Source organism: Lingula anatina, chromosome 4 (assembly GCF_051362555.1).
Source record: "Lingula anatina isolate TDL-2025a chromosome 4, LinAna3.0, whole genome shotgun sequence".
NCBI lineage: Eukaryota > Metazoa > Brachiopoda > Lingulata > Lingulida > Lingulidae > Lingula > Lingula anatina.
This window is the reverse complement of record NC_141770.1, coordinates 27770363-27783631: the sequence shown is the minus strand read 5'-3', so window position 1 is coordinate 27783631 and position 13269 is coordinate 27770363. Positions and strand designations below refer to the sequence as shown.

The following is a 13269-nucleotide window of genomic DNA, read 5'->3' as shown; positions in this document are numbered from 1 at the left end:
AGGACAAAAATAGCCAATGACATCGCGCGTTTCTTTGGTCTTAGGTTCAAACAAGGTGAAGAAAATTCGTCCGCTGTTCAGATTGCGAAATTTCTCATATATTTTTCGGGAGTTCTGCTCCTAAATCTGTCATTTTTAGCTCAAGAAGGATTTAAGCTAGAAAAGGTAAGTTGCACATGACATATTGTCACAGAAACACACAGAAAGCCCTTCATTGTATCAAATTATGGGGAAATTTTTATGTTTTACGACAACATCCACGATTTCATTTAGAATCCCACTGCAACACTCCAGAAAATGAATTCCGCAGATATTGCGAAAATAAACGCGAATACTCTTTTGTTGAGTCATTGGTGTTTGAATACATGTGTGCTCGAATAAAATGGGTGCAAAGTCATATGCAAGTGTAGATATTAATGCCTCGGATTTACACCCAAAGTCCTTTTCAATGTTCATTAAGCGGTCGAGTGTGGGGCTGAGTAAATTGCGCATTTCACAGTGACAGCTTGTTATTAAGACTTATGTATTATATAAATAGCAGCACCCCGTCAGGTGAGACCCCTGTAAGATTATAGCATCAGAAACTCAAAATAGAACATGTACATGGTAGTGATCGTTTCCAGATTGTCATGGATGAATAGCAAAGATCACCCAAGAAATTTTTGGGACAGGTTTTCTCTTTAGAACATCTGCCTATAGCATTATTTTCATGGCACATAGGTAAGATGTTGAAAATCTGGTTTTGACTGGTTTAGAAGGCACAAGAGGGACACATAGCTTTCTAGGTGACTCAATTTTGTTCATTTTCAACATTTTTTTTTTGCTTTGCTTTTCAAAATTTTGAGTGCTTTTGTGTAATAAAAGAGGTTAAACCCAGTAGTTACACTGGTCAAAATTCTACATGCGAGAAAGTTTTTAAAGACTATAATATCTGAGTGAGATGTGTTCCATGTGAACCCTCTGAGCTAACTCCAGGGTCTCTCAGCCCAGATAAAGGTGAAGGTATTCCACCTCTGTGTTAATCCCATCAGTGACTTATTTGCTGATGAAATTATGTGTCAACATATTTTTCACCTGTCTTACATTAAAGGAAATCTATGCTGGACAGTTATTTTAGGCCACCTTTGTTGGAGAGCTGTAATTGTTGGATATTATTACACCAGCATGCTTTGGGATGGTCAGACATAAATGTATTTTTCAGTTGTAGTATGTAGCAGTAGTAACAGTATTGTGGAATTTTTAAGTTTAAATCAATTGGATATTGAGAAAAATATCACAATGAACACAGAACCAAATTTTTGTGATTGTCTTTGTTCTGTGTTGATGTCGAGACGTAACAAAAGGAAAAGAAAGAGGTAAAACTATAGTTCTCTAGATTTGTTCAGAAGCATGTGGTACAGTAGGATTTCAAGCTACTGCATTGAAATTCACTTTCATGATTAGTAAGTCAATTAGTTTTTCTTTTGAAAGAATTATTCTATCTTCAAAAATGAGATACCTACGTGTATACACATGAACTGTATATAAATTGTGTTTTTTCATGTCCGTGTGTGTGTTTATTTTTTCTGTATTTCTCTACCAGTTTTAATGTAATTGGCTGGATTTATACTGACACATTTGATCCTTACTTGTCACTGTGTCAAAAGTGCATGTTGGCTATCCTAATTCATTAGCTTTGTTATTTGCTAGTCTTACTTAATGCACTGCAAGGCAGTATTGATATTTTACACCATTATCATATCATTTATCTCTATGTTATTCAAGTCACAAGGTTAAAGTCATTTTAAGGGAATATATGCGTGATTTTTGGCACAAGCTAATACATTAAACAGTATTTTCATAGGGTTTCAACTTCACTGTCATAATCAACCATCACTTTCTTTAGAATGAAAGGAAAAATAAGAGATTAAACATATCTTGGTCATTTCAGAATGGCTGAGAAACTGACAGACATAGAGCTGACAGGGATTATTCTGGAGGAGACCAAGCCACGGACCTTGGGGGGAGACCCTTCTTCTGTACTTCTACAGGTAGGTGAGATTATAGATTACCACACACCTTGGGGGGGGGCTCTTCCTTTGAACTTCTACAGTTAGCTAGTATATGATCTGAAGTAGGGTACAAAAGGGGGGGCACTTCATTAGTTGTAGTCCAATCATCGAAAGCAACTTTTGGTTCAAAAATGTGAAGAAAAAGTCCATTTAAATTGATAAGGAACTGGTTTTAATTCGCTCAAATAGCAAATATTGGTCTGACTGAATTTCTTTCTTTCCAATATTTCTTTCTGATTTTTCTTGGGTCTAAATAGACAGATATTTGTTTTGATAAAGTTCCACCTGTCTTCTGTAGTAGTACAGGTATGTTACATCATACCTGAACAGGTGGAGAGCTGGGTTAGAAAATTGATTAATCCTTCTCACCAAAACAGAAAAGATTCTATGACTTGAAATTTGATTTCACTTTTATAATTGTCATTAACCTCTTAGATGAAAGGTTGATCATTTTAGAAAAAAAAATATGTCTGTGTCAACTTGAGCATAGTAAATTTTAACCTAGTGCTAAAAAGTCTGGGTTGGCCAGCTGGCACATGAAATATATCACTAATTATATTGACGGCATGTTTGTCTGGAATTATTTTGTTTCACGTAATATCCTTCAAAGGAAGGGCGTGAGATGGAGGAGGGGTGATTACTGCTACACAATTTACCAGACTGGAACACGCTTATGAGTTTGTCTTTTTCTCCCGAAGTCATGTCAAGGTACACATGTATATGATGAATTGCAGTTGCAGCCATGTAAATATTTGTACTGTAAATAAACACGTGATACTGGGAGCAGGAAGAAACTGGTTTTCATTTTTTCTTCCCAGCAGTACTAATTACTTTGTCTGTCTGGAGGGAGCTCAGCAGATTACTCCTTCACAAATCGGGAATTATGCATTGAAAGTTTAAAGTGTTACTGAGGTAATTTACACCTGAGCCTGTATTTTCACCTGGATTGCCAAGTATACGGAGTACCTGGGATGCCTGAGCACAGCTACCTGTAATGTGATCTTCTTGTTCTGTGCCTTACTACAGCAACATTGAAACAAATTCATTTCCTCTTGAGTCCAAATGTCTCTTTTCTCATTAGTGGAAGTGAGGTTGGATTCATTAAAGGGAAACATTTGATTGGTGCTGATGAATCTTTGAAGCAGAAATGTTTTCTTGAATATTTTTCTCTTTCTTTTTTTTCCAAGCGGATAACCCAAATACTGAACCTTGCCAGCTATCATGCCAGGACATTAATTCAGTGTTTGTTTACAGTGTAGAGGAGTTCATCTGCATGCAGCTGCTATACTTAGGCCCCCGTCTGGATGTTTTTATTTTTCTTTTTATGTTGAGTGTGTGAATGCGTGTGTGTGTGTGTGTGTGTGTGTGTGTGTGTGTGTGTGTGTGTGTGAGAGAGAGAGAGAGAGAGAGAGAGAGAAAATGAGCGACAGGATATATATTTTTAACATTTTGACTCTTTGGGACATTAACATTATGCAATGTGACATTGGACATTTCTCTCTAGCACAGTTTATTTTGAGCGATATGTCCTTGAAAATGGAACCTCGTGTTTATATGTCCTGTATAGTCAAGGACCATCCAGGGCAAGCAGGCAGTTATTGAACCTCTCTCCCTCAATTACTTCCCAATCCTCATGTTTACCATAGTCTTGTAGGTATGCTTGGGATGCTGGGATGTTGATTCCAGATATTGAGCCTATAGTACTAGTAATTGATGAACCAAATATTTTGTCTCCCCCCCCTCTCTCTCTCTCTCTCTCTCTCATTTATTTGCCCTTGAAGCATGAGTATTGCCTGTACAAATTTGCTTCATCATTTGAATGTAAACATAATGTATGCTGAAATCTTTTGAAATTCTGAGGTTCCTGAAGATTTGTTTCTTGTTGGCATGCAAATGTTAAAACTGACAGTGACTTAAATTGGCTTAACAAAAAGGGCTTGATTCGACTTATTTTAGTCAAATTATAACCATTGGATAACAAATTGACAAAGAAGTAGTGATTTGGCTCAGAGAAAAAAATTTGCTAGTGCTACCCCAGAGTGTGTGTCTCAAAAACCATAGTGGTCAAGAATTCCATTCATCTAATTATCTAATTTTTCTCATTAGTAGGCACATTACTTAGTAATGAGCTTCTAGGTTCCATCATGCTTTATCTCACCTGTCCTACAGGGAATACAGGTAGATACATGGTCACCTACAGCAGCCATGTCATCGTGACCCATGAAATAATGCGAAACGAGTGTTGTTATTTCTGAGAGATGGGGATGTCATCAGCAAAATAAATAAATTTGACAGAAAAGGAAAATTGCGCTACTACAGCGTGCAACTACATTCTGCTAGTATTAACACAAGACAGTCATAAGAACAGAGAGTTATAGCTTGCTCAGTGTCATTTCTTATGAATGTTAAGTATTTTAAAGTAATAGGCCTAGACAAGCAATCCAGCTTTGGTATCAGGGAGTGCTATATTAGTGGTTCTGTTATGATGTAGACCCATCAATATTTCCAAGTACGCAGGTTGAATCCTGAAAGATCTGCAGTGAAATACAAACTTTCCTGTCCCCAACAAAGTAAATGAGAAAAAAAATTGGCACATCTCATTGATTTGTTCAGAGGATAAATGTCAATCTTAAAGAAGATATGTGAAGGTGTTTTATCTGTTAACATGCTGTACTTTCTGCAGGTGGGCAGGTGTTTTATAACATAATCAATCAAAGCTGAGTCAGTGTAGAAGTAGTCTGATATTGAAGTAAATCTTAGCTGTCTTTGATAGATAAATCTGTTATTAGTGGTTTTTGACAGGTTCAAGGGTGACTGGCACATTTTTTTGATATTTATCAATGCCTGAAAAAATTTTTAAATTACTAGTAGTAGTACAATAATCCAGGACTTTGGCAAAAATATTTTATGTTCCACAGCGAATCTGTCAAATTGTTATTGTTGATGATCAAGTCTGTACAGAATTACAAAATAGATCAGAAACAAAACTCATTCCAGGAACGGTTTCACATTGTGTCCAAGAGATAATTTATATTTTCCTAGGGGATCATCAGAATCAATGGATTTCCATCCCTATATTCATATCATCAATACAAAAGTCCAATGTAAAATGGGAGAGATTGGTTTTATGGTTGCAGCACCAAGTCCCATGGAAGGAATGTCAAGAGTTTGGAGTCAGGATGTGGACAAGCTAGGTTTAATCTGGAGTTTGAGTCTGAGGCTTACATTCATTGATTGGAAGGAGGATTTGTGATTTATGTGGAGAGAGAAAGGGAGGGAGGGGCATTGCCCAAAGGGGGTAATAGTCATGAGGGTTTAATGGTTAAACGGCTATGGTGTAGAAAATAATCAGGTGTTTGATATCTTCACTTCACAATTTTATAAATTAGATCTATTAAAGAAAAATATTTATTTCTTTAAGTCTACAACCAGCACATGTATTTTTGATACTGAATGATTTGAATATCTGCATCATTGGTTAAATAAGGAATGAAATTACATTTCAGTTGATGACTTACAATCACTGCAGTCAATAGATGTCTATGTTGAAGGCTTTCAGAGTTTATCGATGCAAAAATTAATTGAACTTTGTTAATAGGAATCCATGCAGGGTTTACAGTCATGAGATCAAAGAAAATGCACAGGCAATCTATATTGGGGAATGGGGAATCCAGTAGTATCACATACAGACGTGATTTGCCTCAGGTTGATCTGATAGGTATTCCATTAATACTGAGAGCTTTATGTAAACGCGCAGCAGAAGCCAAAAAGGTTACTGTCTCTGGTCACATAGGCCAGTATTGATGTAAAGGGGACTTACTAGTCTGAGGGTAAAATATGGCCGACCCACTAGAATTCTTCCCAACAGAATATCTATTCAGTGTCTATTAGCAGATAAGATGGAAAGCTTTGTAGTGGGTCGCCATATTTGACCCTGGGTTAGTCTCCTATTCTGAATGGGGCCTTAGAGATGATAAATGTTTTTGTCCTGCTTATTATGAAGTAGAAAGCTGAAGAACTAAGTAATAGTAGTCTAAGATGATAGGTCCACTAAAAGTCTATAGTTCTAATCATTTTGGTCATGGCTTACAATACTAAAATGGAATTTATTCACCTACATTTTGGGCACTTGACATTTCTCAACTGGCTATTTTCTTCACCAAGGAGAGTGAAAGTTATTGTGAAATAGTCTTGACTCTTAAGGAGACGGGTATAGGTTGAATATAGTTTCATGTCTTTTGTGTGTTTATTCCAGGAAAAAACATCATTGGTCTCAGTTTAAGTTGACTGTTATTTACATCTTACATAATGTTTCTCTATTTAAGGAAAACAACATTGGCATTTGTCTAAGTTTAAGTTGACTATTATTACATAAAATGATCTTCTGCAATGTTTCTGTTGATTGTTGTTTGATCTCCGTTACTGTGTCTCTGTTTCAGGAAGATGACATTGAGACTGGGCGTGGCACTCTCCGCGTGGCAGTTCAAGGAGACAGGTCCAAGGCGGCCATCATCACATACCATGACATAGGACTGAACCGTAAGTCAACCAAGCACCTGTCCCTGAACAAATAATACATGAAGTAAATGTATGTTTAGTGGAAGTCTTTGGTGTAAAATATGTTATTCTTTATTGTGGCTTGTGAATTTGAAGATACCTGGTTTAATGGGCCCACAAATAATGCTTCAGAAAAATTGGATTTTCTAGACAGTTCTTGATATGCGTGATTCTGTTGTATGGTTATGATAGCATTGCTCCTTATTTACAGGCACGGATACCTATTTTACATTAGTTTGTGTCATATAAACATCCTTTCAAACTATCGTCTTTTCCAGATGTGACCAACTTCCAAGGGTTCTTCAGCTATGGCGACATGCAGCCCATCTTGAGACATTTCTGTGTCTACCACATCAACGCCCCCGGACAGCACGATGGAGCTCTGCCGCTGATGCAAAGGTACGAACATTGTTTATTGATAATAAGTCCATTTTTGTCAACATACTAATTTGTATAAATTTGTATTGTTTAATGTCTGTACAATTGTCAGACTTATTCTCTTAATTGTTAGTAAATGATGGTATTTATGGATTGATCTAAATGTTCATATTCAGATATAAATGTTTGTATATGTAATCGTTTTTGGTTGTGATGTAAAATTATGGGATGGGGCTTAATATTATGGGATGTGCCTAGTGGTTGTGTGACTGTGTGTAGTATTATGGGGATTCCCATAATGTACAGGACAGGACTATGGAAGAGATGGTAAAGGGGAAAAAAAGCTTGTATTGATTGTCAGTGCTGGCATGTGCTGTCAGTTTGGCGGTATATTATTGATGCTCTTTCAACACAAATGTTGTAAAATGACAGGTTTTTCTATTATCCCAAGGAACCATGATAGATATTGGATAAATAATGCATGGCTGTGTTCTAAATACATGACAGGTGTTGTTTTATGACAAATTATTTGCATTATACTTGTGAAAAGTGCATTTTCATTAGTATTAGTAGGGATTCGATAGTGCTTTTCTGCACCAAGTCCATTTATGGCTGCATTCTGCACTCTTTGAGCGTTTTTTCTAGCGTGAATATACTTTATAAAGTCCCAATTGACAGGTTAGAATGGGGCAAGTGAACACTTCCAAGGTTCACATAAATATGTAGATAATAATATTACATTAATCATTGAACTGTCAATGTAGATAATAATATTACATTAATCATTGAACTGTCAATTGATATCTCTGACTATGATATGACACTCAGAGTAGTATCACTTGACCTTTCCATCTTGAATTTTTTCCATCTGGGTTGACCTGGCCCCCGTTTCACAAAAAAACTTAAGTCGGTTTCCCTGACTTAGGGCTTGGTTACCAACGTAATTAAGTCATTACGTCACTAAGTCCCGTTTCACAAAGAATCTAAAAGGTCGCTTACGTCGTTTTTTTCTTAGCTGTACGTCGACGATGTCAAGCCTCCTCGGGAGGAGACTTAAGTCGGCAAGCTCAACTAAAACTCGGTAAATGAGAGCATAAATAACAAAAATTTGGAAAGGACATACCTCCTTCAAGATATTGTGTTATAATATCCTTGAATAGCACTGACATTTATGGAATATTAAAATAAAAAATAAAATTCCACTTTACCCAGCCGATCGCGTGTTTGTTTATGTTTTTGACCGCTAGACGTCCCTCAGTAGTGTTCTACGACAAGCTAATGTTTAACTGTTACTTTGAAGTTGTATTGAAGTTAAACTTATCAATAAAGTTCAAAAACAAACTTTGTTTGTGTTTTGGCTGACTTTTATTGTTGATAAACGAGCGTTCTCGGCCGAAAGAGGCCATGAAACGTCATGTCTTGTGAAACTTTTGCAATTTTACACCTCCTTTTCTTGAAGAGTTTCTCGTGCGCGTCGACTACGGTAAGCACGCCAAGCTAAGACGTTAGATTCTTTGTGAAACACTCCAAGTCGACTTCAGCTAAGTCGACCTAGCTAGGCCACCCAGCTCGAGTAAGACGTCTACGGATTTAAGATTCTTTGTGAAACGGGGGCCTGGTTTCTGGAGAGGATATTTTGGTACTTATCATTCCAGGGGCTGAGGAAAATAAAATGACTTGTATTGGAAAATTAATTCATTGCTCAGGTCATCCAATTCAGAGACAAACTACTGAGAAACTGGTTCAGAGAAATTAAACATGCTTTTAATTAACATTATTAAATCAGTTTTATTTAGTATTTAAATGTCCAATTTGTTGAATCTGATGTAGAATTGTTGATAAAATTAGTATAAGAAAAAAAATGTTTGTTTTTGGAACACTATTAAATCCTGGAAACCTTCTGATTACAACCTGCCTTTTATCATTTTGTAACACTTTCTTTCAGGGATATCATGATTTTAGCATTTATTCAATTAAAAGATATTGCTATGAACTTACAGCATATCAAACATAGTATTCTGTATTGAAGTTCTTTCTTAGGCTCACCCTAGTGTATGGTATATTTCAAAAATGGTCACAAGTAAAAGAAAAGAAAAAGAAAATGCAACATGTTAGACGGATTTTTCATTTATTGGCTAAAACGTTGCAGTGATATTATATCAGCTAGTGTGAGTCTAAAGTGGTGTGTTGTACTAACAATGTGTGTCTGTTTTGTATACTTCTTAGACAGGAGATAGGGGACCCCAAGGCACCTGTGTAAGTAAAACTTATTATATATATCATTGTATATTATATAGTTATCACGCACTGCTGTCAGTCTTAGCACCCTGTGAATCAGTGACTATGATCAGTAGTAGATTAACCAGGAAGTGACTGGTGACCAGAGGGGTAAGGTGCTTTGGAGGCTGTGACACTCAGGGTGCTTGTCTCAATGAAGAGATGTGTTAGATTGGTATTAGTACTGAAAAATTATCAGTTCAGTATCCCACTCCCAACTGTACGCTTACATCCATGCACACGCATAAAGACACATGCACATGCACAGACATGGACAAAGATATACATGTATGCAAACATGCACGTACCCACATGCACACACACACATGCACATACATTGGTGTAAGTTTTCAGAATTGTTTCAAGTATTAAAGCAAGCTGCAGTTGTTGTCTCTCTTGTTGGCAAAAATCAAAACATACTCAGCAGATTGAATCAACTCTTGTGGGTCTTAATTACAGTTTCATTATTTAAATAATTCTTGAGATAAGATCCCCTGGTGTGTCACTAGACTGAAAGAGCTTCACCCAGCAGTTATAAATATAGTGGAACATGTAATCCTGCTTGCTAGGGTATGTGTATATTATGGATGTATAATTACTGGTGTTATATGATTAATTAGATTATGCAATGTATGTATGCTGTTTGGGTGCTCTGTCATCAGTTCATCTTCTCTCTCTCTCTCTCTCTCTCTCTCTCTCTCTCATATTTTAAGAATTTAATAACTGAACAAAGTCACCTTGAACAGCATATATGCATTGGGTATAAGAATATATTAATATCAAGTTGCGAAAACAAGGACAGCATTAATTGATGCATCTGCTTTTCTCCCTCACTGTATAACTCCACACTGCCAGCCTTGATGCAGAGCTTGATTCCCTCTGCTCACTCTCTATTACTGTACTTGTCAGTCATAGTCTAGACTTTCGCAATGATATAAAAATCTAAAATAAAGAGGCTTAATAACTTTATATTTTGCTGAACAAAAATTGAAAATATTGCAAAACTGGCTGAAATTGTAATTAAAATTTTGCTAGATTAAACCTAAATGGTGTTTTTTTTTTCTCCCTTTACATTTGCCAACTCAGACATAGACATGATTCTTGATTAAAACTAACAATAAGATTGGGCATGTTGGACTAGTTGAACAGTTGATAGTCTAGTCAGTGCAGAAACACAATAAAATTAAGCCTTATAACCTTTGCTAGTTGGCACATGTTGTATCTGCATCCTGGCAAATATGTTTTGTGTGGGTGGTTTGCATCTAAACCAGAGCAGGTCATTTTGACAAATGGTTTTGGATGCTGTAAAAATCAATGATTTGCTAACTAGATAGCTTATATGCATCACTTGCTGTTGTTGCTTTCACAAAACTCTTGCTTTGAGCTCATTCAGACTTTAATTTTATACCAACCTACAGCACATTCATGTTTTTTAAAAAATATATATAATTTTATACCAACCTACAGCACATTCATGTTTGTTAAAAAATATATATTTTTTAAATTTGATAAATTAATTTTAAAATTGTGAATAATTTTTAAGTTGAAAAAAAAAATTTAAAAATCTCGTGAATTTCAAGCCTTGTTTCTGTAGGGTTATTCACTTTAAATGCTATCTAAAATTTAGATGTAAATTTAGATATGAATTTCCTACAAATGATGGCACTTTTTTGCCTACATAACCTAAAATTGAAGAGTGAGGTCTGGATGTGCTCAAAATGATATGATAGTAATCATATTGTGGTATGACAAACAGCATGCTTTCTAGATGGTTTATAAACCCCCAGATTGTGCATCCATTGTGAATGGAAAATATGGTCGAAATAACAGCTGCCTCAGCTGGGATACTGTCCTTGCTTTTTGAAGGAGTTGTTTGGATTTAAAATTGGAAAATTTAATTTATGTCTCAACATTGCCAGCATCTCAAAACTGCACTGTTTCTTGTCAGCATTTTATATTTTACTAGAAAAATCTGGTCGACTTGAGAAATTGTACCTACAATATTTTACTAGAAAAATCTGGTCGACTTGAGAAATTGTACCCACAATATTTATAATATTCATATAAAAGCTGTAACAGTTCTGAATGAGCAATTTCACTAATGATTAGAAATATCAATACGTTATGCCTCTCCAGAGAATCACAATAACTAATGTGATACATTGATGGCATGTGTAAATGAAAACTTGATCATGTGCTAGCTCTTGAAAATTTCTGTCAAAATAAAGGGCAGTAAAACTGCAGATAAAGCAAATGTGAAAGGCGGCAAAAAACATCTTACGGTATATTGAGTTTTGTAATGCTGAAAGGAGTCCCATTGCTTTGTCTGAAGTATTGCTGATGAATAATGGTAATTACTCTTGGAATTAGAACAAATTTGATTGATGATGTTTCCCAAACAATGCTTTATTGGCAAAACCTGATAATGTAGTTTTGAGGAGCCAGTAAGTAAACTGGTTCTGTGCCAGAAATTATGTCCTAGTGATTAACTTGTAATGACAAATCATGAAAGAAAAAAGAAAACAGAAATTTAGGTCATTTGGGTGTTTGAATTCTGTGAGTGGTTACTGTAGTTTAATTGACATCGAGCACTAACTTGACGATGGTGTCGTTGGGAAGAATTATGTTGCGCTGGAGAGAGAACTCCTTTGTTTTAATCAAACTTTTTAGTAAATTTTGCCTTGTGAAAAATTAAAGGCAATTTTTAAATCAATGGAAATTGGTGAAGAAATGCTATTTTGCGATGGATTTTTAAAACTAAAATTATGATTGTTGTAAAAAAAATGAAGGGGCAAATCACCTACTGCCTTGCCCCAAAATAAAAACTGAAGGATTTGTGCATATATCATTGTTGCTTGAAATAGACTAATATCGTGTACGAGGGATATTCATAATTTCTCTGTGGCCATGATTTCATCTCAGTGTGTCAGTGAATTGCACATTGGGAGGCAAAAAGTTTTGGTTTAGAGCCATTTTAATCAAGGATTTCAATCTGGTTTATGAAAAAAAAATTGTGAAATGACACACCTTGGTCAAGATTTTACAGATGCTAAAAGCAAACTTTTTATCTCAGTTTTAGAAGACCTCTTTTTTGGGTAAAATCGTACATTCTGTTTGATCATTCTTGGTAATAGATACTTGACCTCAGTCCGAACCTCCTGTGATGCCATTTAGTCTATTTCAAGGCTAAGTCAGCCCTTAATTGAACACAATATGTGCATGTGCATTTGTTAACTACGAATCACGTTATTCCTCCCTCTCCTCTCTTTCTCTCTCTGCGGCATGCAGCAACTTCACTATTGTAGAGGTGGATGCCAGCAACGGGTGTGCGACTACCACGTTAGCAGCAACGGCATCCCTAGACAACATGTAATCTGCATGTGCATGCGTGCTCGTTATATACAAACCCCTGGCTCTATTCCATCAGTGTCGAATTCAATATTGATTGTTATAAAGCTAGGATTTTGGTGTGTTTTGTTTAACCGGATGTAAAAGTGCCAGTGGCATGTGTTGAATATTCCATGAACATCATTAAGATCGTAGTTTGACATTCTAGTTTATACTCAGATCTTAATGATGACTTTCAACTTGACTTTGTTACTGGTACAGCTGCACTGAGATTATCTTCAGTAAAATCTTAGAGCAATTGTTTCATATTTGGCATGTGAAGCATTTAGAAGTGCAAGAAAACTGACAAGTCATTTGAGAGTCATGATTATTTGAACATCACTTGATTGGATTTAGTAATCAAATTGTATAAAACGCAGTTTCTACAGAAGACAAAAACAAGATGGGAAATTATATTCTGACATAACTCAGATTTTGCAATGAATTGTGCATTTTAGTATTACTAGTAGTGTGGCGAATATTGATTGTATGTTATGAAATCGAGAGTTCTAGTATTTATTTACAGGAGAGCTTCTTATTCAAATGGAAAGATCATTTTTCTAGTAACCTCATAAACATGGCTCAAAGACTTGACTGTCATTTTTTTAATACCAAAAGT

At 35.8% G+C, this 13269-nt stretch overlaps 1 protein-coding gene across 14 annotated transcripts in view; it reads left to right on the top strand.

Moving 5' to 3' along the window:
- The first annotated feature begins 9 nt into the window (after window positions 1-9).
- LOC106169079 (protein NDRG3) overlaps window positions 10-13269 on the top strand; it is a 29205-nt gene continuing 15945 nt past the window's right edge. For 3 of the 14 annotated variants that reach the window (XM_013548397.2, XM_013548399.2, XM_013548389.2), the window contains exons 1-5: window positions 1184-1355; window positions 1931-2030; window positions 6491-6590; window positions 6887-7007; window positions 9213-9242. In XM_013548397.2, coding sequence (XP_013403851.2) covers window positions 1189-1355; window positions 1931-2030; window positions 6491-6590; window positions 6887-7007; window positions 9213-9242 — 518 coding nt within the window. In that variant the 5' untranslated portion in view covers window positions 1184-1188. Of the gene's footprint in view, window positions 166-1181; window positions 1356-1930; window positions 2031-6490; window positions 6591-6886; window positions 7008-9212; window positions 9243-12551; window positions 12633-13269 lie in introns of those variants that run through there. The other 11 variants (XM_013548401.2, XM_013548405.2, XM_087010996.1 and 8 more) reach the window with 7 other exon arrangements.